This window comes from Hyla sarda, chromosome 1 (assembly GCF_029499605.1).
Source record: "Hyla sarda isolate aHylSar1 chromosome 1, aHylSar1.hap1, whole genome shotgun sequence".
Classification (NCBI taxonomy): Eukaryota; Metazoa; Chordata; class Amphibia; order Anura; family Hylidae; genus Hyla; species Hyla sarda.
Window position 1 is genome coordinate 387,293,762 of NC_079189.1, and position 26,365 is coordinate 387,320,126.

Consider the following 26,365-nt stretch of genomic DNA (forward strand, 5'->3'; position numbering starts at 1 on the left):
GCTGCATGCTGCATCTGATTCAGGGTCATCCTGCCAACCCTTGTTCCCGCCTTCCCAGGATTCCTTTCCCTATGTCCTCACATGTGGATCCAGCATTTTAGATGCCCTGGAGCCTGGACTGCACTAAATGGAGTTTAATCAAGCGATTTGCGCAATTGCAATTCGTTGTGAATCTAATTCTTCCTGAAATTCATAACAAATTCGGATTTGTCAGATTCGATTCACTCATCCCTAATTATAATGTTATAATGTTTCATTTTTTCTATGCTTTTAACCTACTGGTCAAATACCTAAATACCTGATTCATATTTATAAATGTTATAATGTTCTCATTTTCTGTGTTTGAATATATTTTTAAAACATTTTCACTTGAAAGAAAAAAAAAAAAAAAGAGCAGACGTTACAGACAATGAAATAATATGCATAGTTATGCTTCCAAAGAGAAAGAGAAGAGAAACTTGGACATTTCCTGCCATCATTTATTTGTTTGTACATGATCTCCTTTACATTAATTAACCTGTTGGGCATGGAGGGCGTATGGATACGCCCTCGCGTCCGGGTACTTAAGGAAGTACCTGTACGCCCTCCGCATTTCCGATCACCACTGCTCACCGGGCAGTGATCGGACCGGAATGACTTTTGATATCTATCAGCAGGCATCCTGTGACATCGCCTAAGACCCCCCCCCATGTTGGCGATTGCCACAAATCACTGATTAATTCAGATCGTTGATTCGCGGCGATTCCGGGCTGATCGGGTCTCTGATGAACCGATAGCCTTGAAAATAGGGATGATCAGAGACAGCCCCGATCATCCTAAAGGATAGGAGCGAGGTGACAGGAATGCCACCTCCTCCTATTCCCTGCCATTGGTCAGTCAGGACTGACTGACTGACCAATGGCTGGAGGGGGGCGGGAGGGTTAAAGTTTAGATCCCCCACTCTGCCCACCCATAGAAGTTGGGGCAGAGTAGGGGTGGGGGGGGGGGGTCGTGATGGAAAATGGCACGGGGGCTTACCCGACAGGAGCAGAGGCCGCAGGCAGGTCAGGAGCAGTAGCGGCGGCAGGCACATGAAGAGCTGCGGCGGTGGCAGAGGAGACTGCAGGTGACAGTGAAGATCCTCTTTGGTGAGTGATCTTCACTGTGGCCTGCTAGAAGTTACAAAACTACAACTCCCAGCATGTCCAGAAGCCTTTGACTGTCTGGGCATGCTGGAAGTTGTAGTTTTGCAACATCTGGAGGGCCACAGATTGGAGACCACTGTGCAGTGGTCTCCAAACTGTGGTTTCCTGATGTTGCAAAACTACAACTCTCAGCATGTCCAGACAGTCCAGGCATGCTGGGAGTTATAGTTCTGTAACATCTGGCCCTTCAGATGTTGCAGAGCTACAACTCCCAGCATGCCTGGACAGTCTTGGCATGCTGGGAGTTGTAGTTTTGCAACATCTGGAGGGGTACAGTTTGGAGACCACTATACAGTGGTTTCCAAACTGTAGACATCCAGATGATGCAACATTACAATTCCCAGCATGGCCAGACAGTCAAGCATACTGGGCGTTGTAGTGCTGCAACATCTGGCCCTTCAGATGCTGCAGAACTACAACTCCCAGCAGGCCAGGACAGTCTGGGCATGCTTGGAGTTATAGTTTTGCAACATCTGCTCTTCCCTAGTTGTTGCATAACTTTAACTCCTAGCATGCCTTTTGGCTGTCAGTGCATGCTGGGAGTTGTAGTTTTGCAACAGCTGAAGGCACACTGGTTGGGAAACACTGAACTAGAGTCTGTTTCCTAACTCAATGATCCCAACCCATGTGCCTCCAGCTGTTGCAAAACTACAACTCCCAGAATGCACTGACAGACCATACATGCTGGGAGTTGTAGTTTTACAACACCTGGAGGCACACGGGTTGGAATCACTGAGCTAGAGTCTGTTTCCTAATTCAGTGATTCCCCACAAGTGTGCCTAAAGCTGTTGCAAAACTACAACTTTCAGCATGTACGGTCTGTCAGTGCTTGCGGTGAACCCTCACCCATGTGAATGTACCCTAAAAACACTACACAATATTATACTAACACAAAATAAAAAGTAAAACACTACACATACATATTTCCCTACATGTCCCCCCCCCCCCCCCCCAATAAAAATGTAAAACTTCTCATACGGCAGTGTTGCCTAAACAGAGCCTCCAGCTGTTGCAAAACAACAACTCTCAGTATTGCGGGACAACCATTGACTGTCCTGGCAGGCTGGGAGTTTTCCAACACTGCCGTAGGATTTTACTGGAGACAAGCGCCTTTCTTGTATTCGGGTCCGGCCCTATTGCAAATTCCTAATTTAGTCCTTAAATGTGCATGGTGCTCTCTCACTTCAGAGCCCTGTTGTATTTCAAGGCAACAGTTTAGGGCCACCTATGGGGCTATTCCCATACTCAGGAGAAATTGTGTTACAAATTTTGGGGGGCTTTTTCTCTTTTTACCCCTTATGAAAAGGAAAAGTTAGGGGCAACACCAGCATGTTAGTGTAAAAAAAAAAAAAAATTACACTAACATGCTGGTGTTGCCCCATACTTTTCATTTTCACAAGAGGTAAAAGTAGAAAAAGACCCCCAAAATTTGTAACGCAATTTCTTCCGAATACCTAAATACCCCATATGTGGACGTAAAATGCTCTGCGGACTCACAACAAGGCTGAAGAGTGAGAGAGCACCACGTACAATTGAGGTCTACATTGGTGATTAACACAGAGGTGGCTGATTACAGCAGTTCTGACAAACGCAAAAAAAAAAAAACACCCACATGTGACCACATTTTGGAAACTACATCCCTCAAGTAATGTAACAAGGGGTATAGTGAGCCTTTACACCCCACAGGTGTCTTTGACAAATTTTCGTTAAAGTTGGACATGAAAATTTAAATAATTTTTTTTTCCTGAAATGCTGGTGTTACCCCAAATTTTTTGTTTTCACAAGGGTTAATAGGAGAAAAAATGTAACCCCATTTCGTCTGAGTAAGAACATACCCCATATGTGGATGTAAAATTCTCTGTGGGCGAACTACAATGCTCAGAAGAGAAAGAGCACCATTGGGCTTTTGGACAGAGAAGTACGCTTGAATTGAAGGCCATGTGTGTTTACAAAGCCCGCATGGTGCCAGAACAGTGGACCCCCCACATGTGACCCCATTTTGGAAACTACACCCCTCACATAATGTTATAAGGGGTACAGTGAGCATTTATACCCCACAGATTTTTTAACAGTCTTCAGAAAAAATGACAAATTACATTTTTCATTTGCACAGCCCACTGTTCCAAAGATCTGTCAAATGCCAGAGGGGTGTAAATTCTCATTGCACCCCTTATTACATTCCGTGAGGGGTCTAGTTTCCAAAATGTGGTCACATGTGGGGAGGGTCCACTAATCTGGCACCATGGGGGCTTTCTAAACGCACATGGCCCCCGACTTCTATTCCAACCAAATTCTCTCACCAAAAGCCCAATGACGCTCCTTCTCTTCTGAGCATTGTAGTTCGCTTGCAGAGCACTTTATATCCACATATGAGGTATTTCCAAAATCAGAAGAGATGGGGTTACAAATCCTGGGGGGCTTTTTCTCCTATTGCCCCTTGTGAAAATTAAAAATTTGCGGTAACACCAGCATTTTATTGAAAAAATAAGTATTTATTTTATTTCTACGTCCCACTTTAACGAACGTTTGTCAATCACCTGTGGGGTGTTAAGGCTTACTTTACCCCTTGTTACATTCCTTGAGGGGTGTAGTTTCCAAAATAGAGTGCCGTGTGCTTTTTTTTTTTTTTTTTACTGTTCTGGCAATATGGGGGCTTCCTAAATGCGACATGCCCACCAAAAACCATTTCAGCAAATTTCGCTCTCCAAAAGCACAATATCGCTCCTTCCCTTCTGAGCCCTCTAGTGCACCCATAGACCACTTTACATCCACATATGAGGTATTTCCTTACTCGGGAGAAATGGGGTTACAAATTTTGGGGGGCATTTTGTCCTACTATCCCTTGTGAAAATGAAAAGTTTGAGGTAACACCAGCATTTTAGTGTTAAAAATCAAATTTTTCATTTTTACGTCCCACTTTAGCAAAAGTTCGTCAATCACCTATGGGGTATAAAGACTCAATTTAACACTTGTTACATTCCTTGAGGGGTGTAGTTTCCAAAATAGTGTGCCATCTGTTTTTTTTTTTTTTTACTGTTCTGGCTCTCCAAAATGCCATTGTCGCCCATTCCCTTCTGAGCACTTTACATCCACATATGAGGTATTTCCGTACTTGAGAGAAAATTAATTACAAGTTTTGGGGGGCCTTTTAGCTATTACCCCTTGTATAAATGAAAAAAATGGGGCTACAATACCATGATAGTGTAAAAAATGGAGATTTGGATTTTTCTCTTCCATTTTGCTGCTATTCCTGCGAAACACCTAAAGGGTTTTCATAATGGGGTCCATTCTAAGGGATTTCCAACATAAAGACCCTCATATTCACTTCAAAATGTAACTGGTCCCTGGAAAATTCTAATTTTAAAATATTCGTGGAAAATTGCTGCTATACTTTGAAGCCCTCTGATGTCTTCAAAAAGTAAAAACATATCAACTTTATGATGCCAACATAAAGTAGACATATTGTATATGTGAATCAATACGTAATTTATTTGACATGTCCCCTTTTCTTACAAGCAGAGTGCTTCAAAGTTAGAAAAATGCTACATTTTCAAATTTTTCCTGAAATTTTCAAATTTTTCACCAAGAAATGATGCAAGTATCGACAAAAATTTACCACTAACATAAAGTAGAATATGTCACAAAAAAAACTATCTCAGAATCCAATTTATAAGTAAAAGCATCCCAGAGTTATTAATGCATAAAGTGACAGGGGTCAGATTTATAAAAAATGCTCCCATTCTTAGGGTCATAATGGGCTCCGTCCCCAACGGGTTAAAGGGGTGCTCTGTTGGAAAAAATTATTCTAATCAACTAGTGGCATAAAGTAAAAACGGTTTGTAAATTACTTCTATTTGGGATTTTTTCCCCTGCTCTGGACAGTTCCTGACATGGACAGAGGTGTCAGCAGAGAGCACTGACAGAAAAGAACTATACTTCATCTGCAGAATATAACTTCCTCTGCAGCATACAGCTGATAAGTACTTGAAGGGTTTAGATTTTTAAATAGAAATAATTTACAAAACTGTTTAACTTTCAGGCACCAGTTAATTAAAAAAAAAAAAAAAAATCGCCAGAATACCCCTTTAAGAAGAAAATCTCTTAAACAATATTGACTGCCCTTTTTATTTGACTATACTCGTAGAGTATTTCTGTCTCTTATTACCGTATATACTTGAGTATAAGCTGACCCGAATATAAGCCGAGGCCCCTAATTTCACCCCAAAATCCCAGGAAAAGTTATTCACTCGAGTATAAGCCTAGGGTGGGAAATACATCATCCCCCCTGTCATCATCCAGACCCCTGTCATTAACACCCTCATCATCATCACCCCGTCATCACCCCCCCTTCATCATCACCGCCTGTCATCATCCCCTTGTCATCATCCCACACCCCCCTTCATCATCCCCTTGTCATCATCCCACACCCTCCCCTCTTCATCATCCCCTTGTCATCATCACCACATGTCATCAGCCCCCCCCCCCCTTCATCATGCCGCTTGTCAATGTCTGATACAGTGGCCTTCAACCTGCGGACCACCAGATGTTTCAAAACTACAACTCCCAGCAAGCCCGGGCTTGCTGGGAGTTGTAGTTTTGAAACATCTGGAGGTCCGCAGGTTGAAGACCACTCCGGCCTTCGACATCATCCAGCCCCCCCCTCTCACCCCCTTTAGTTCTGTACTGTACGTTAGGGTGCGCTGGTCCGATGCTGCAGGACTGTCCGGTGGGGAGGTCGTCCGGTGGGATAGTCATTCCGGGCTGTCCATCTTCACCGGGGGCCCTGTTCTCCGCGCTTCGGGCACGGAATTGAGGCGTTGCCTTGACGACAATGCAGAGGGACGTTGCTAATGAATGTCCCTGTGCGTCGTTGTCAAGGCAACATGACTATTCCGGGGCCGGGCCCGAAGCGCGGAGAAGAGGCCCCCCCGGTCAAGATGGACTATCCCACCGGACGACCTCCCCACCGGTCAGTCCTGCAGCAGCGGACCAGCGCACCCTATCGTCCCGCCGAGCGGAGGTAAGTACAAAACTAAAGGGGGTGGGGGTCTGGATGATGTCGAAGGCAGCAGTGGTCTTCAACCTGCGGACCTCCAGAGGTTTCCAAACTACAACTCCCAGCAAGCCCGGACAGCCGATGGCTGCCCGGGCTTGCTGGGAGTTGTAGTTTTGAAACATCTGTAGGTCACGCAGGTTGAAGACCACTGAGGGCGGAGAGTTCACTCGAGTATAAGCCGAGGGGGGTGTTTTCAGCACAAAAAATTGTGCTGAAAAACTCGGCTTATACTCGAGTATATACGGTATTTGTGTTTGCTTATGTACACTACACATAAATCATGCCATAGATTACCTGTCATATTACAGAAAACCAAGAATGGTTCAAGAGGCCCACTGCCATCAGAATCAATGTAGAAGAATCCAGATGAGTTTCCCTTATATTTATATGCTTCACATGACTGTTCATATTTAGCTGAAAAACAAAGTAATGACTTTTCACAACATTGCACAATGCAATTAATTTATCCGACAAAAATAACTGCTAATAATAAGGTATCACAGAATTCATATCGATCTATAGTCAAAAGAGAATATTGTTTTCCTTGCTGTATTGCCCAAATTTGGAGTTTAATTGCATAAAAAAAACATGGCCATAAAATAGCTATAAAAAGTCTGTATTGACTTGTATGCATTTATGTGCTCAAGGAAAGTCTGTGGAAAAGAAGCCATCAGTACATACACTGTTTAAAAAATGCTTGCCATTCCCACATTTTACCTGTCGACCCCATAAGGACACAGCTTATTTTGGCCTTGAGGACAAAGACAATTTTAATTTTTGCATTTTTGTTTTTTTTCCTCCTCGCCTTTTAACCTCTTAACGACCATGGACGTAAATGTACGTCCTGGTGCGGAGGTACTTAACGCTAGATTTATGTCCTGTACATGACCGTGAGTTATGCACTGCAGGTCCTGAATGGTATCAGCATTCAGGCACCAACCAGTAATGGAAGACATCAGCAATCACGCTGATGTCTGCCATTAACCCCTCAGATGCCATGATCAATATAGATCACAGCATCTGCGGCAATGCACATGTTTAAATGGATGATCGGATCGCCGCGGGAATTCGAACATCTAACATGGTGGATGGAGGTCCTCTCACCTGCCTCTGTCCATCTCCTGGGATCTTCTGCTCTGGTCTGAGATCAAGCAGACCAGAGCAGAAGATCGCTGATAACACTGATCAGTGTTATACCCTATGGGGACTATTAAAGTGTAAAAAAATAATGTTTTTTTAAATAAAAGTTAATAAAATGTGAAAAATCCCCTCCCCCAATAAAAATTGTAACTGTCCCTTTTTCCCATTTTACCCAAGAAGCATAAAAAATCAATTAACAAACATATTTGGTATCGCCATTAAAATATAGTGTCAATGATCCCGTACAGTGAACAGTGTAAACTTAAAAAATAAAGTCCAAAATTGCTGCTTTTTTGTCACTTCATACTCCAAAAAAATTTGTTAAAAATGTATTAAAAGTTTTATATATGCAAATGTGGTATCAATAAAAAATTACAGTTCACGGCACAAAAAATGAGCCCTCATACCGCCGCTTATACGGAAAAATTAAAAAGTTATAGGTCGTCAAATTAGAGGGATTTTAAACGTACTAATTTGGTTAAAAAGTTTGAGATTTTTTTTAAAGTGATACAATAATAGAAAAGTATGTAATCATGGGTATAATTTTAATCGTATTGACCCACAGAATAAAGAAAACATGTAATTGTTACCGTAGAGGGTACAGTGTGAAAACGAAACCCTCCAAAATTTGCTAAATTGTTGTTTTCATTAAAATTTCATCACTAAAACATTTTTTTGGGGGGGTTTGCCATACATTTTATGGTAAAGGTGTCATTACAAAGCACAATTGGTTAAGCAAAAAACAAGCCCTTATATGGGTCTGTTGATGGAAATATAAAAGAGTTATGGATTTAACCCCTTAAGGACCAATGCAAATGAACCTGTATGCCCCTGAAAGACCAGGCCTGTTTTTTCAAATCGGGGATGTCTGTCTTTATATTTAGAGAATAACTCTGGTAAGGTTTTGCCAATCACCATAATTCTGACATTGTTTTTTTGTCACAAGTTGTCCTTCATGTACATAGTAAAAGTAAGCCGATATCATTTGTAGTTTTTTTTAACAATGTAAAAAATCATGACATTTTTATAAAAAAATTACGATTTTTTGCTATTTTAACACTAATAGGATGCATATATTTATACATACTGACCAAATAGTTTATGAAACTTATACTTCAGATGTCTACTTTATTTTGATGTCATTTTTTTGTTTTTAATTAACATTTTAAATTAGTTGGAAGGCTAACAATTTAACTTGAAATTTAGAAAATTTTGAAAATTTGAAAAGTACATCTTTTTTTATGTGCTATGCAAGGTTTGCAGAAATTAAAAGGTAGTAGAACATAGGAACACCCCCCCAAATGACCCCATTTTAAAATCTAGACCCATCAAGGTATTCACTAGGGGGTACAGTGAGTATTTTAACACCATAGTTTTTTGGCAGGAATTATTACAAAGTCAGTGTTAAAAATTCGAAATTTGCAATTTTTCACAAATGCATAATTTGGGGCGCATATTTTTTGTACATCACTTCTGATATTGAAAGAAATGCACCCTATATTTTATTGAGCTGCTTGTCCTATGTTCGGAAATACCCCTGCTTTGGCCATATATGGTTCCTTGGCCGCGTGGTAGGAGTCAGAAGGAGAGGAGCGTCATTTGGCTTTCAGGGCAGAACAGTACCCCCACCCCCACAAGTGACCCCATTTATATACTGCACCCCTACAAATTATTGGCTGGACCAGGGACCTCTCTGATTGGTCCTTGGTCGGCTGGCAGTATAACGCATCTGTCTGTGACAGTTAAGGCTCCTGATGGATATATCCACCATGTTGTGGGAATAAGCACTCGCTCATGGCGAATATATCCATCACTGCTGCAGCTGGGTAGCTCAGTGTGTCCGCTCCTGACTGCTGGCGGGAAATCCACCGCTATGAGTGGACACACAAAGCTACCCAGCCGCAGCAGGGAGCTAATTACCGTGACTGCTGCATAATGTGTAGGATCACATGGTGGACATCCGCAGCATATTACATGCTGTGGATTTCCGCCAATGCGATCCTACACATTATGCATTTTTTTAATTAGATTAATTTAAAACATGTATTTTTAATTACATTTTTTTACACTTTTATAACATTTTTATTTATTTTTACACTTTTATTTTATTTAAAGACCTGGGGGTCTTTGTAGGACCCCCGGCTGCCCAGGTATGCAGCAGCAACCCGCGATGCTCCGGGGTGCTGCAGGAGAGCCAGAGGGAGCCCCCTCCCTCTGTCAGATCTCCTTACAGCGCACGGTCACTTCTGACCGCGGCTGTAAGGGTTAAACTGTCGGGAGTGACGTGAACTTCACTCCCGGCAGTGCGGCAGGTCCCGGCCAGCCGCGGCCACACACAGCACCCCGTGATCGCGATGCGGGGTGCTGCAGAGGAGACAGAGGGAGCTCCCTCCCTCTGTCATAACACTTACAGCCTGCGGTCATTTCCGACCGTGGCTGTAAGGGTTAAAACTGCCGGGATCGAAGTTTATTTCGGTCCTGGCAGTGCAGCAGGGTCCCGGCTGTGTGATACAGCCGAGTCCCTGCCGCGATCTCGTGGGTGCACTGGGCAGCACCCACGAGAATAATGGACGAGAATAGACGTCCAGGTGCGGGAACGGCCGCCAACCTGGACGTCTATACTCGTCCGTGGTCGTTATCGGGTTAAGAAGGTGAAGGGGAAAAAACTAAAACGCTAAAATAAAATTGGTCTGGTCCTTAAGGTCAAAATGGGCTTTGTCCTTAAGGGGTTAAGAGACATAACATTTTTATTTTCCATCAACAGTCCCATATAAGGGCTTGTTCTTAAAGCAATACAACCAATTGTGCTTACCCTTAACCTAAAAGTACTGCAAAATTAAAAACATATTATTTATGCGGGGGGGACTTGAAAACAAAACTACTTATACAATGCATGTTAAAACTGACATGTTAAAATGATACCTATGTTTACATCATTTTCTATTACAGTACTGATTTTCGCCCCTTAAGGACACAGCCCATTTTGGCCTTGAGGACACAGTAAGTGTTTATTTTTGCGTTTTTGTTTTTTATCATTGCCTTCTAAGGGCCATAACTCTATTATTTTTCCATCTACAGAGGCATTTGAGGGATTGTTTTTGAGCAATCAATTGTACTTTGTAATGAAGTCTGCTGCCTTTTTTGAATTTTCAGACTTGCTTTGACCAGCTCTGAGACACACACCCCGCATGCAGCCACTTAGCGTCCCTACAGCACCATCCATATTGTTTGGACTCCTAGTCCAATAATGCCAGCCTTGTTTCTCTACATTTTCTTTTACACTGGGTAATTTGTAATGACACCTTTCAATTTAGCATAACATATATGGCGCAACCCAAAAAATATAATATTTATTGTGGGAAATTGAAAAGAAATTTTGAAAATTTTTGGGAGTTTTGTTTTTAATGCAGTGCACTTTACAGTAACACTGCCATGTCATCTCTATACTATAAGTCAATACGACTAAAATTATACCCATCTTAACATGCTTTTCTATTATCGTACTACGTTTCACAAAATAAGCATGTTTAGGATTGTCATATTCTATAATTTTTTGTGCAGTGAGCTGTAGTTTGTGACTGAAGATCAGCAATTTTGGACTTTATTTTTACATTTCCAAGGATCACTGTATGGGATCATTAACATACTATTTTAATAGATCAAACATTTCTGCATGCAGTGATACCAAGTATGTTGATTCATTTATTTATTTTTCATATATATATATATATATATATATATATTTATTTATTTATTTATTTTTAAATAGTAAAAGGATGGTCATTTTAATTCTTATTGGGGAGGGGCTTATTGACATAAAAAAAAAACACTTGTTTTTTATTACTGCCTTTTTTTCTTCTTCAATTATGCAGGGGACTATTAAAGGAGTACTATTGACCCTTTTTTTTTTATTAACCCTCCGTGCCCGGACTGCAAAATGAAACAAAACAAGCTTTAACTAACCTGCCTACGTTCCCCCATTGCTCCGATGTTGGTCTCCCGTTCTCTGGTCCCTGACTTCTTCAGTTTCCTGTGGGTCCGTGAGTTACGCTGCTCTCAGCGTATTACCAGCCGCAATGTGACATTAATGCCGCTGGTGATGCGCTGAGAGCAGCCTGACTCACCGACCCACAGGAAGCGGAAGAATCTCTTCATAGCTAATACTGTTCAGTGTTATGCAATGGCATAGCACTTATCAGTAATATCAGCGATCCACTTGTACAGCCTGATAGACTATATAAGCGGATCACAGAAAAGTGGCATTAAGCAGGTGAGAAGGCCTCTGGAAGCCATTTTCATTCATTTAAGCTGTGCAATTGCACTACAGGTGTTCCAATGAGTGTACCTAAGTTTCACAGCTGCTTTAGATGCTGTGATCAGTATTGCTCATAACATCTAAAGAGTTAATGGCATCAATGTGATAGGTGATAGCAGCTGGGACTCCCCCCCCCCCTTCCATGAAGTCAGTGCAGCTCCTGCTCTCGCTTCATAGATTGTACACGCCACAGGGGGTACATGTACGTCTTGGTGCACTAAGTGCCAGGCATCAAAGGCATATATTTACAACCTGAATCGTCTAGGGGTTATTTAGAATTTATGCCCGACCATTTTTATGAAAAGCCCTTTTTGAGTCACATCTTTCATCAGATATTTCTGAAATCTAGCTAGGCAGAGACCACAGATTTACTTATCAGCTGATTGGCATGAGGACATGATTAAGTCTATCGTAAAATTTAGCCGTAGGGGAGCTGGAGATGGAGGTACTGCTACATAACTCAGCACCATTTTGATCGGTCTCTGCTCAAGGGCTGAAGAATTCTATAGATATTTTGGGAGCTGTTTTATTCTTTTTCACCATCACAGCTTGAGAAAAGCCTAAGCATATATGGTAAAGTAGATGATCCCCTGTGGCCAAAGGAAATACCTACTTTGTCAGAAAGTAGCAGAAGGGAGCTCTTCATTCAGGTCAGCAGCTGGCTCTGCTCCTATTAGGCTGTATAGCATTATGTTTAATACTATTTTTGTACTTTATTTATACTGCTTTATTGATTGGGACATTTATGTTAACTACTGTATACTTTTCCAAAATTATCATTAGCATGAGTTTTGTAGCCTTCAGAAGTCTCATCATAGGCTAGAACATTCACTGTCCTATGTTATGGGACACTTTTTACCTGTTATCTAACTTCAAAAATCAGACTTAATGGGGGAGATTTATCAAAACCTGTGCAGAGGAAAACTTGCCCAGTTGCCCATAGCAATCAATCAGATCGCTTCTTTCATTTTTCCCAGGCCTTCATAAAAATGAAAGAAGCGATCTGATTGGTTGCTATGTGCAACTGGGCAAGTTTTCCTCTGCACAGGTTTTGATAAATATCCCCCAATGTCTTTGTTGTTTGAACCTACTCTGTGTGGCTTTCATAGCACAGTTTACTGACATTGACATTTTGCTTGTTATTTTACTAGAGATGTGGCGCTTCTTTTACAAACTTTTTCCTTTATCAGTTTTTGTAAAGTAATTGTTAATAGCAGAGTACTTTCATAAACTTGAGATGTCACCTGCACAGTAAAAGCACCATTAATAGATCATTGATGCACATTAATGTAGTGGAGTTGACAATACATTTACAAAACAATCGACAACATTGAATGAATGTAGAAAAAGGTCAGCACTTAAAACACTCATACAAATATGTAGAAATTCCTTCTTATCACAAGGCTCACTTACCTTGTCTTTCTCATAATTTTTCCTCTGCTTCTTATCTCTTACAAACCTATCTATGTTAAAGGGGTAGACTTGCATTAAGGTGGAAGGGTGGGACATCATGAGGGGGCGGGGCTCTGACATCACAAGAAAATTTGCATAAAAACCCCAAAAAACAAATATCCGTCATTACGAATATATAGCACTATATTCTAAATATTCACAAAATTGCAAAGTGCCGATATGCGCAATAAAAAATCACATTACGAATATTCGTGCTCAACACTAGTGATCGGTGGTGAAGCAATGGTGTGTGAAGCAGTGGTGTGTGACCACAGCGTCTACTAGGGTTACAGAGGGAGAGAGCTCCCTCTGTCACCGATCGGCACTCTGCAAAGTGAAAGCAGAACGTTGATGGTTGCCATGACAACCGGAGGCCTGACACTAGCCTCCGTTTTCATGACAACATGAGCGATCAGTCCCTACCTAAGGTAGAGACTGATCTATCCTATGCCTGTCAGCACTGACAAACATAGGCATAATTCAATGGAGCAAAAATATATAAATAAAAAAAGTTAAAAAGTTTGAAGAAAAATCTAATGAAAACATATGTGTAAAAAACATAAAAAATAATAAAAGAAATTATATATGTGTATAATACACCCCCAAAATTAGTCCCCCCCCAATACATCAACTTGTCCTGCAAAAAAAGAGTCCTCACAAAATTGCATCAGTGAAAAAATAAAAAAAAGTTACAGCTAACAGAATACGGCGACTTACAAAGATGATAAAAAAAAAGGTTTTATGCCATAAATGAACTAAAAAAAAAATATATATATATATATATATATATATATATATATAGAATATATATTTGGTATCGCCGTAATCGTATCTACAAAGTATGATAGAAGTGGTGCTGTTTCTTGAAAAAGTTGACCTTTTTTTCTTACAGTGACAGTAGTGCTTAACCCCTTAAGGACCCAGGAACATCAGGGGACGTCCTGACACCCTGGGCTTTAAGGACCCAGGACGTCCTGTGACGTCCTGGCGTATTCCGGTCCCTGCCGCGCGTCGGGCAGAGATCGGAACAGCATGTCTGCTGATATCCTCCAGCAGGCATGCCATGCAAATGCCAAGGGGGGTCCCGGGACCCCCGCATGTTGGCGATCGCCGGAGATCGCTTGCGAAATCACGCAAGCGATCTTCGGCGATTTGGGTCATTTGGGTCACTTGTGACCGGATGACCCAGAAATAAATGGTGATCGGCGGTGTACAATTCACTGCCAATCACCTGCCGTTGCTGGGGAGCGGTGACAATACTGTCACCGCCCCAGCAACGCTGCTATTGGCTGGCGATCGTCCAGTCAATAGCAGAGCGGCAGAGGAGGAGTTAACGGATCCTTCCCGCTGCTGCACCCGCTCTCTTCGTTCAGTCAGCGGGTGCAGCAGTGAGAAGAAGCCTTAGATCCCCCCTCAGAGCTCCGGAGCCCCCTCAGGAGCCTTAGAATAGGGACAGCGGTTTGCAGGGAAAGATATGAGTAAATCAGTAAAAAAAAAGTTAAATAAAAGTAAAAAAAAAGTAAAAAAATAAAAATACCCCCCCTCCGACCCCCTAGTCCCCAGGGTCCTATTAGGGTCTGATCCCTGACCCCGGGTCCTATTAGGGGGTTCAGGGAGCTGCGTTTGCCACCCCCTTTTTTTTTTTTTTTTTCCTATTACTGTTAAACTTTTTACACCAAGCACCACACAGTACATACTTCCCGATAAGACATACTACCTGATAAGACCTCTGGGGGTGTTTTTTCAAAAATGGGTCATAGGTCACTGAGTCCCTATCATCGGGGACTTTTTTATGTTGCCTCAAATGCGCAGCGCTCTCTCTCCATATGAGCAGGGTGCGCATTTAAGGCAACAGGTTAGGGACGGCCACACACATCACATTCCCAGAATGATGACTCAGAGCATAGGGTTTGGGGCGGGCATATTTTTTTTTTAGTTTTGGCTATGCTCTGGGTCATCATTCTGGGAACATATCCTGTTTTATTATGTTTCGTAATTTTCTGCCCCACTGTACCCCATATTACGGGCCTCTGTACCCCAACTGTCTACCCCAGTTATGGCCCGTTGTCCCCCACAATGTTCCCCTATTTTAGGGCTCAGTGCTCCCCCCATTAATGCTCCTTGAGGGGGGGGTCCCACATCCTGGCTGCTTTGAAAAGCTCAAGGCCCATGACTGACCTCCCACTCCAAGACCTGGTGTGCACCCGCGGAGCCAAAATCATCCAAAAATAAGGTATGTCCTTACTCCAAAGAAATGTATTTACAAATTTTGGGGGTCTTTTCTGCTATTAACCCTTGTAAAAATGTGAAATTTTGGGGAAAACCCCCATTTTAGTGAAAAAATAATATTTTTTTTTTTACCTATGCAAAAGTCGTGAAACCCCTGTGGGGTATTAAGGCTTACTTTACCCCTTGTTACGTTCCTCAAGGGGTCTAGTTTCCAAAATGGTATGCCATGTGGGGGCTTTTTTGCTGTCCTGGCACCATAGGGGCTTCCTAAATGCGACATGTCCCCCCCATTTCAGCAAAGTTTGCAAATGTGACTACTTCTCTTCTGAGCATTGTGGCGCTCCTGCAGTGCACTTGACGTCCACTTATGGGGTACCGCCATACTCAGAAGAGATGGGGTTACAAATTTGGGGGGGTATTTTCTGTTATTAACCCTTGAAAAAATGGGAAATTTGGGGGGAAACACACATTTTAGTGAATTTTTTATTTTTTTACATATGCAAAAGTCGGGAAACCCCTGTGGGGTATTAAGGCTCACTTTATTCCTTGTTACGTTCCTCAAGGGGTCTAGTTTCCAAAATGGTATGGCATGTGTTTTTTTTTTCTGTCCTGGCACCATAGGGGCTTCCTAAATGCGACATGCCCCCCGAGCAAAATTTGCTCTCAAAAAGCCAAATAGGATTCCTTCTCTTCTGAGCATTGTAGTTCGCCCGTAGTGCGCTTCAGGTCAACTTATGGGGTACCTCCATACTCAGAAGAGATGGGGTTACAAATTTTGGGGGGGTATTTTCTGCTATTAACCATTGAAAAAATGTGAAATTTGGGGGGAAACACACATTTTAGTGAAAAAAAAAAATATATTTTTTAACATAGGCAAAAGTCGTGAAACCCCTGTGGGCTATTAAGGCTCACTTAATTCCTTGTTACGTTCCTCAAGGGGTCTAGTTTCCAAAATGGTATGCCATGTGTTTTTTTTTTTTTGCTGTCCTGGCACCATAGGGGCTTCCTAAATGCGACATGTCCCCCGAGCAAAATTTGCTCTCAAAAAGCCAAATAGGACTCCTTCTCTTCTGAGCATTGTAGTTCGCCCGTAGTGCACTTCAGGTCAACTTATGGGGTACCTCCATACTCAGAAGAGATGGGGTTACAAATTTTGGGGGTATTTTCTGCTATTAACCCTTGCAAAAATGTGAAATTTGGGGGGAAACACACATTTTAGTGAAATTTTTTTTTTTTTTTACATATGCAAAAGTCGTGAAACCCCTGTGGCATATTAAGGCTCACTTTATTCCTTGTTAGGTTCCTTAAGGGGTCTAGTTTCCAAAATGGTATGGCATGTGGTATTTTTTTGCTGTTCTGGCAACATAGGGGCTTCCTAAATGCAACATGCCCCCCAAAAACCATTTCAGAAAAACGTACTCTCCAAAATCCCCTTGTCGCTCCTTCCCTTCTGAGCCCTCTACTGTGCCCGCCGAACAATTTACATAGACATATGAGGTATGTGCTTACTCGAGAGAAAGTGGGCTACAAATATAAATATACATTTTCTCCTTTTACCCCTTATAAAAATTCAAAAATTGGGTCTACAAGAACACGCAAGCGTAAAAAATGAAGATTGTGAATTTTCTCCTTCACTTTGCTGCTATTCCTGTGAAACACCTAAAGGGTTAAAAAACTGACTGAATGTCATTTTGAATACTTTGGGGGGTGCAGTTTTTATAATGGGGTCATTTGTGGGGTATTCCTAAGAGGAAGACCCTTCAAATCCACTTCAAACCTGAACTGGTCCCTGAAAAATAGTGAGTTTGAAAATTTTGTGAAAAATTTTAAAATTGCTGCAGAACTTTGAAGAACTCTGGTGTCTTCCAAAAGTAAAATCACGTCAATTTTATGATGCAAACATAAAGTAGACATATTGTATACGTGAATAAAATTTTTTTTGGGGAATATCCATTTTCCTTACAAGCAGAGAGCTTCAAAGTTAGAAAAATGCTAAATTTTCTAATTTTTCATCAAATTTGGGGATTTTTCACCAAGAAAGGATGCAAGTTACCACCAAATTTTACCACTATGTTAAAGTAGAATATGTCATGAAAAAACAATCTCAGAAGCAGAATGATAACTAAAAACATTCCAGAGTTATTAATGTTTAAAGTGACAGTGGTCAGATGTGCAAAAAATGGCCGGGTCCTAAGGTGTAAAATGGCTGGGTCCTTAAGGGGTTAAAATAAACAGGAGCTGAGCTCTTTTCATAGCTATGAGCAGCTGGGAATCATGGCTAATGTAAACCCTTTAGATGCTAAAATCAATGACAATCATGGCATTTAAAAGAAAAAAATGACATGTGCCAGTGGGTTCGGAGGAATGATCGCGACCTCCGCAGCAAAGTGTAGTGGTCACAAGCAGTTACAAAAGTGTCCAGAGGATTTCCGCTTATCTTCATGCCCTCGATCATCAATTTACTGATTCAGTCTGCCTCTGGTAGACTGTCCAAATAGATGGCCAATTGTACTGGTAAATGTACTATGGCTTGGCTCGGAAAAGTACAAGCAATCACATGGTTGCTTTTTAATAATTCCCTATAGGAAACTGAAAAGTGTATATACAATATTTTAAAGAAGTTATAAAAAATGCCCCCGCCTCCTAATAAAAATGTAAATCATCCCAGGGGCGTGGCGTTATGCTGAGAAAGATGGCCGCATAAGTGAGGTGCTCCCACTCCCTGAGGCGCTACATGTGCTACAGACCTGGGGATCTGGCTGTCTTTTGATGAAGAAGACCTCCCGCAAATCTAAGAAGCCCCCCGCAGCTCTCCGGCGGTCTGTGGTCCCATCTGGAGGGATCACCCGCTTCCTACACCAGACCCCGTGCAGCATGGACGCCATAACGGGCCCTGCCTTAGGCCTCCACTCCCACTCCACTGGCGTGGCTCACCTGACGGGAGACTGGCTGACAGCAATGCCGCAAAGATCCTCCGGAAGCCCCCAGCAGGGGTCCTACTGCTCATACATGAGTGGGGTTTTATGACTTACATTGTTTCGGATTCACCGTTTAATTTTCAGGGCTACTTTGTATTTACTTTTTCCCTGATTTACTCTGCTGATTGCTGTGTTAACTGCTCACTCTCATTGCTAGTTACCATATAACATTTTTGGTCACCTATGGTCTGTTTTGCCCTGTTTTTTCCTTTGGCACAGCCTCGGGGGCAGGTCTGCTTTCCCACTGGTGGCTTATTTATTGTGACATTCTCCTGCTTCCCCCATTGAGGCTGTGACAAGAGACTGGATGTTTTGATCCAAAAGATACTCTTGTTTCTCATTACAAATTTGGCCTCCCTTTGGCCGGAAGGTCACTGGTTCTGTTTTGTATTGTCCTTTTGTTATGTATGTTGAGTTATTGTCTTCTCGTCTTCTGTGTGTCTTCCTGTTGTCCTTGTGTGTTTTTCCTTTGTCTTTTCTGTCTTCCCTCAGGCTCTTCTGACATGGATCCTAGTTAATTGAGGGGGGCCAGTACTGCCTTTTTTTCTTCAGGGTTTTGGCGGCTTCCCTGGAACCGGGGATGAGTGCCTCTTCTTATTCGCTTGGTTTCTTCTCTCTCCTTCACCATGTGTGTCTCCTTAAACTCTAAGGGTCTCAACCCCCCAAACGGCACCTCTTGCAGCGGGAGTTGAGGATGCTGCTTGCTGATATAGTCTTTCTGCAGGAGACGCACTTTGATCATGCTGGCTCCTTCCAATTTCGTCTTCATCTATCTCCCCAGGTCTATTCTGCTACTTCTGATAGGAAGACTGTTGGGGTGGCCATTCTCATCTCCCAGTCCGCTGCAGGTATCTTCCTCCTATGTTTACCTTTCGGGCCGTTATGTCATAGTTGAGGGGTCACTTGGTGGGAAGCCTCTCCTTTTGTGTAATCTCTATGCTCCTAACACCTCTCAAATTCCTTTTCTACGTAGGGTTCTAGCTAAGCTCCATAGATACCCTTCCTCTGCCTGGCTCCTTGGAGGTGACTGAGGCGCTTGCTCACTGCTTGGGCTCAATTGGCTGATTTGGCGCTCCATAAGGTTGAGTGGCAGTTATTGTTTGCTCGACAGCGCTTTTATGAAAAGGGCAACAAGGCCCACATTATGTTGGATAGATGCTTGCTTGACCGTGTGGGGGCCCAATCCCCTTCAGCCCTTCTGGCACTCTTCACTCTCACCCTGATGAGACTTCCCATTTGTTTGTCAACTACTACTCTAAGCTGTATTCTCTTCCCTCTCAGCTTCCATCTGACCTGGTTGAGCATGCAGCAGCCCTTGACCTTTGAACTTTAAACGCTCCAATTACTCTTGAGGAGCTATCGGAGGTTCTTAAATCTCTTCCTGCGGGGCGCTCTCCCAGGCCAGACAATTTTACTTACCTGTATTATAAAACCTACTTTTCTACTCTTCTCCCTAAACTTGTTCCTCTCTTTAATTCTTTAATGGGGGGGGGGGGGGGGGGAATCCTGCAGACCCTTCCCTGATACCTAAGCCTGGGAAGAACCCTCATGACTGCTCCAGTTATAGACCGATAGCTCTCATAAACGCCGATTTGAAATTGTTTTCCAAGGTCCTAGCTTCTTGCCTTAGTTTACTTCTCCCCTCCCTTGTGCATAATGATCAGGTTGGCTTTATTCCTTGCTGCCAGGGAGGGGACAACACTAGACGTGTGGTGGACCTGATTGACTTAATCAATCGACGGTCCAAACAGGCTTTGGTACTTAGTCTAGATGCTGAGAAGGCCTTTGATAGGCTGGGTTGGCCATTCCTTTTTGCCACCTTACAGAAGTTTGGTATTTCTGGTAATTTTCTAACTGCTCTGCGGGGTCTTTATTCCTTGCTCACTGCTTCTCTCAAGCTCCTTCATGCTTCTTCTACTACCTTTCCCCTGCCCAATGGTACCAGGCAGGGTTGCCCGCTGTCCCCCCTGTACTGCGCATTGTACATTGAACCTCTTGCTGCTGTGATCCAGGGGGGACCCGGACATCTCCGGCATCTCTTTCCATGAAAGGGAGTTCATAATGTGCCTTTTTGCGGATGATGTCCTTCTTACTCTTTCTGATCCATTGCTCTCCCTTACTAACCTTTATAGAGTCCTTCATTCTTTTGGTGTGGTCTCCAGCTATAAGGCAAATCTCTCTAAAATGGAAACACTTTCTCTTAACCTTCCTGATTTTTTGGTTACTCTATTGCATTCTAACTACTCCTTCAAGTGTCTCACTTTCCTCTCGCTATACTTCCCTTTATTCTGCTAATTTCCCCTCTCTTTTTTGTAAGCTCTGGGCCCTTATGGAAAAGTGGCGGTCACAATATATCTAATTTTTTGGGCCTATAGCTGCAGTCAAAATGACGATTTTGGCCAAATTACTATACTTTTTTGAGACCCTGCTGGTGCACGTCCCGTTGACGGTCTTGCTGTCTTTTCAGTCGGCGGTCTTCCATTTTATTTGGGACGCTAAGTGGCATTGTCTTCTGATGTGATGCTGGCCATTAGATCCATGGGTGGCTTAGCGGTCCCGGATGTCACCAAATATTACTGGGCTGCCCACTTGCATCATTTTGCGGCGTGGTCCACCTATCATGCGTTCAGCCTTTGGATGGAGCTGGAAAAATTGTGGTTTGCTCCAATACATCCGATGTCTTTTTCTCGCTATGTATGGGGCTACTGCTCTAGAAAGTTTGCTCTTTTTTCTTCTTCTCCTTTGCGATCTCTCCTCTATCACTCTCCTTTTTCCTCTGGCCTGTCTCCAGGTTCTAGGGATTTTGCTGGGCTGACGTAGTGGACCCACTTTCTCAGACACTTTTTCCTTTTGAACAGCTAGTTTCCCGTTGGGGGCTCCCCTCCTCTGAGCTATTCCACTGACCTCATCACTGGGTTCTACCGGGGTGTCATTGCCCACGACTTTTGAACCTGTTGTGCCGTGGTGGACCTCAGATGAGGGGACTTCTCTCTGATATCTACTCTGTCCTTCTGGCTTCCCCTATAGGCGCTGCCCCTTCCCATCGCTATATGCACCGTTGGGAGAAGGTCCTTGGTGTTGTCATGACTCTCCCTCAGTGGCATGTGATTTGTGAATGAGCATATAAGGCCTCTATCTGCACTTTGTATAAGGAAACTCAGTTTAAACTGATAATGGGATGATAACACACCCTGGAGCTGCTTAATAATTTGAACCCCGCTATTCCCTCCCAATGTTGTGGGGTTGGCCTAGGGGTAGTTTTTCTAATTTTTTGGTCTTGTCCTCTTATTTTAGACTTCTGGAAAGTGGCTGGTTGCCTGATTCAGGGAGTGTTGGGTGTGAGTGTGCCTCTAGATCCGTTGCCCTATCTGCTACACTTATCTGTTCAGGGGCTAGCTAAGAAGAGGTTTAGACTCTTTATGCACATTGTTCTCGCTGCTAAGACTCTCATTGCAAAGTACTGGAACAGGACTCTTTCTCCGTCTGAAACTGACCTGTTAGCCCGTGTACAAGAAATTCATTCTCTCGAATAACTCCCGGCCTCTCTGAATAATACTGTCCCTACCTTCCTTTCTATTTTGGAACAGTGGGACCGCTTTTCTGATCGACAACCCCCTTGATACGCTTTTTCTTTGGTTCTTTACTTACTCTTTTTTCCCTTCTCTTTGTTTTCCTTCTTTTGTCTTGTCTTTATGTTGTGTTTTGCCTTAGTGTTGTCTTTGTTTGAATTATATGCTTTAGTCATTTATTTTTTCTGTGTTGTTTGGGGTGATGTTGGCTGCCTCCCCCTCGAGTTTCATACACATGTTCAGTTTGTTCGCTGCAATGGTGTATCTCTTTGGGGGGATAAATTACTTTTGAATTGCCCCCTTTTGTAGCCTTTTATTGCATACATTCCTGTATTATTACTGTGAATTGTCTGGTTATACTTGGCCCTTGAAGGCCCCTTGTGTATTTGACATGATGTTTGTTCTTTTGTCTGTATAATTGAAAACTTTAATCAAAATTTACAGTTTAAAAAAAATATCCCACTTCTAATTTTTCGAATAAAATACTGTAAGCAAAAATAAACATAAACATATTGGATATTGCTATACGTCAAAATGTCTGGATTATTAAAATATAACAGTAATGATACTGCATAATGATGGAAAAATGTTTAAAATGTTCCAAAAGCCAAAATTGTTGATTTTTAGTAACTTCATACACCAGAAAAAAGAGTGATCAAATATGCCCATCAAAAGAGAGATATGATATACTTTAGAAAAAAAGGCCCTTTTAAAGGGGTACTCCTCCCCTAGGGGATAAGATGTCAGATCGCAGACGTCCCACCGCTGTGGACTCCCAGGATCTCAGCTGCAGCACCCCACTTTCATTACTGCAAAAGCATAATCGCTCTGTGCGTAATGACGGGCGATACAGGGGCCGGAGCATCGTGACATCACAGCTCTGCCCCTCATGACGTCACGGTCCGCCCCCTTAATGCAAGTCTATGGAAGGAGGAGTGACGGCCTCCATGCCCCCTCCCATAGACTTGTATTGAGGGGGCATAGCTGTGATGTCACGAGGGGCGTAGCTGTGACGTTACGATCTCCAGCCCCTGTATTGCCAGTCATTACGCACAGAGCGAGTTTGCTCTTTGCAATAATGAAAGCAGGGTGCTGTAGCCGAGATTCCAGAGGTCCCCAGTGGCGGGACCCCCGTGATCTGGCATCTTATCCCTATCCTTTCGATAGGGGATAAGATGTCTAGGGGTGGAGTACCCCTTTAAGCATACTTACTTTCAAAAAGTAAAAAAAAAAATACTGAAATAAAACAAAAACAATATAAATTGGATATTGTTGTTATTTACTAACAGAAGATACTATGTCATTTTAACCATTAAAGGGTTACTCTTCCCTTAGACATCTTATCCCCTATGCAAAGGATAGGGGATGAGATGTCTGATTGCGATCTCCGGTGCGGCACCCAAGCCATCCGGTGCATGGAGCAAAGTCTGCTCTGTGCCAGATGACTAGTGGCCACAGCTGTCACAGCTCCTCCATTTATGTCTATGGAAGGAGGTGTGACAGCTAGTACATAGCCACCATGCCTCCTTCCATAGACATAAATGGAGGAGCTGTGACAGCTGTGGCCACTAGTCATCTGGCACAGAGCAGACCACCCTCCCATAGACATGAATGGGGGGGGGGGGCCTGGCATGATGTTACGAACACTGAAGCTTGAAGCATTCATGTTCAGAACACTGCAGCACTGGACCCCTGTCACGATGCCGGCTGGCAGAAGGTGGATCCTCTGTGCCAGAGAGGGATTGGCGTGGACCGTGCTAGTGGACCGGTTCTAAGTCACTACTGGTGTTCACCAGAGCCCGCCGCAAAGCGGGATGGTCTTGCTGCGGCGGTAGTGACCAGGTCGTATCCACTAGCAACGGCTCAACCTCTCTGACTGCTGAAGATAGGCGCGGTACAAGGGAGTAGACAGAAGCAAGGTCGGACGTAGCAGAAGGTCGGGGCAGGCAGCAAGGATCGTAGTCAGGGGCAACGGCAGGAGGTCTGGAACACAGGCTAGGAACACACAAGGAAACGCTTTCACTGGCACAATGGCAACAAGATCCGGCCAGGGAGTGCAGGGGAAGTGAGGTATATATATGGAGTGCACAGGTGAACACACTAATTAGAACCACTGCGCCAATCAGCGGCGCAGTGGCCCTTTAAATCGCAGAGACCCGGCGCGCGCGCGCCCTAGGGAGCGGGGCCGCGCGCGCCGGGACAGGACCGACGGAGAGCGAGTCAGGTACGGGAGCCGGGGTGCGCATCGCGAGCGGGCGCCAGCCGCATCGCGAATCGCATCCCGGCTGGAGGCGGTATTGCAGCGCACCCGGTCAGTGGATCTGACCGGGGCGCTGCAGCAGCGAGAGTGTAGCGAGCGCTCCGGGGAGGAGCGGGGACCCGGAGCGCTCGGCGTAACAGTACCCCCCCCTTGGGTCTCCCCCTCTTCTTTGAGCCTGAGAACCTGAGGACCAGACTTTTATCTAGGATATTGTCCTCAGGTTCCCAGGATCTCTCTTCAGGACCACAGCCCTCCCAGTCAACCAGAAAAAAGGTTTTCCCTCTGACCTTTTTGGAGGCCAGTATCTCCTTTACAGGAAAGATGTCCGAAGAACCGGAGACAGGAGTGGGAGAAATAAGTTTAGGAGAGAAACGGTTGAGGATGAGTGGTTTAAGAAGAGAGACATGAAAGGCATTAGGAATACGAAGAGAAGGAGGAAGAAGAAGTTTGTAAGAGACAGGATTAATCTGGCACAAAACTTTGAAAGGACCAAGATAGCGTGGTCCCAATTTGTAGCTGGGAACACGGAAGCGGACATATTTAGCGGAGAGCCATACCTTGTCTCCGGGAGAAAAAATGGGGGGAGCTCTTCTTTTCTTATCAGCAAACTTCTTCATGCGTGATAAAGCCTGTAAGAGAGAATTTTGGGTCTCTTTCCATATGGTGGAAAGATCACGAGTTATTTCATCCACAGCGGGCAAACCAGAGGGCAAGGGAGTAGGGAGGGGGGGAAGAGGGTGACGGCCGTACACCACGAAAAATGGGGATTTGGAAGAAGATTCAGAGACTCTGAAGTTATACGAGAATTCGGCCCATGGTAGAAGATCTGCCCAGTCATCCTGGCGGGAGGAAACAAAATGCCGTAAATAATCACCCAGGACCTGGTTAATTCTTTCTACTTGCCCATTGGATTGAGGATGATAAGCAGAAGAAAAGTTTAATTTAATCTTGAGTTGTTTACAGAGAGCCCTCCAGAATTTTGACACGAATTGGACGCCTCTATCCGAGACGATCTGCGTGGGCAACCCGTGAAGACGAAAAATGTGTACAAAAAATTGTTTTGCCAACTGAGGCGCTGAAGGAAGACCAGGAAGAGGAATAAAATGTGCCATCTTGGAAAATCGATCAACGACCACCCAAACAACAGTGTTGCCACGGGATGGGGGTAAGTCTGTAATAAAGTCCATACCAATCAGAGACCAAGGCTGTTCGGGGACAGGCAGAGGGTGAAGGAGTCCAGCAGGCTTCTGGCGAGGAGTCTTGTCCCGGGCACAGACAGTGCAGGCCCGCACAAAATCAACAACATCCGTCTCCAGAGTCGGCCACCAATAGAAACGAGAGATGAGTTGCAAGGATTTCTTGATGCCCGCATGGCCTGCGAGATGGGAGGAGTGACCCCATTTGAGGATTCCGAGGCGTTGGCGTGGAGAGACGAAGGTCTTCCCTGGAGGAGTTTGCCTGATGGAGGCTGGAGAAGTGGAGATCAGGCAGTCAGGAGGAATGATGTGTTGCGGAGAGAGCTCTACTTCCGAGGCATCCGAGGAACGAGAGAGAGCATCGGCCCTAATGTTCTTGTCAGCAGGGCGAAAGTGAATTTCAAAATTAAACCGGGCAAAGAACAGAGACCACCTGGCCTGGCGAGGATTCAGCCGTTGGGCAGACTGGAGATAGGAGAGATTCTTGTGATCGGTGTAAATAATAACTGGAAATTTTGATCCCTCCAGCAGATGCCTCCATTCCTCAAGTGCTAATTTAATGGCCAGTAGCTCTCGATCCCCGATGGAGTAGTTCCTCTCCGCCGGAGAGAAGGTCCTAGAAAAAAAAACACAGGTAACAGCATGCCCGGAAGAATTTTTTTGTAGAAGAACCGCTCCAGCTCCTACTGAGGAGGCATCAACCTCCAATAGGAAGGGTTTAGATGGGTCAGGTCTGGAGAGCACGGGAGCAGAAGAAAAGGCAGACTTAAGCCGTTTAAAGGCGTCTTCCGCTTGAGGAGGCCATGACTTAGGATTGGCATTCTTTTTGGTTAAAGCCACGATAGGAGCCACAATGGTGGAAAAATGTGGAATAAATTGTCTGTAATAATTGGCGAACCCCAAAAAACGTTGGATAGCACGGAGTCCGGAGGGGCGTGGCCAATCTAAGACGGCAGAGAGTTTGTCTGGATCCATTTGTAGTCCCT

At 43.8% G+C, this 26,365-nt stretch overlaps 1 protein-coding gene across 3 annotated transcripts in view; it reads right to left on the reverse strand.

The window, feature by feature from the left end:
* CNTNAP4 (contactin associated protein family member 4) overlaps positions 1-26,365 on the reverse strand; it is a 401,947-nt gene that overhangs the window by 123,070 nt on the left and 252,512 nt on the right. For all 3 annotated transcript variants that reach the window (XM_056525258.1, XM_056525251.1, XM_056525242.1), the window contains exon 12: positions 6,535-6,654. In XM_056525258.1, coding sequence (XP_056381233.1) covers positions 6,535-6,654 — 120 coding nt within the window. The remainder of the gene's footprint in view (positions 1-6,534; positions 6,655-26,365) is intronic.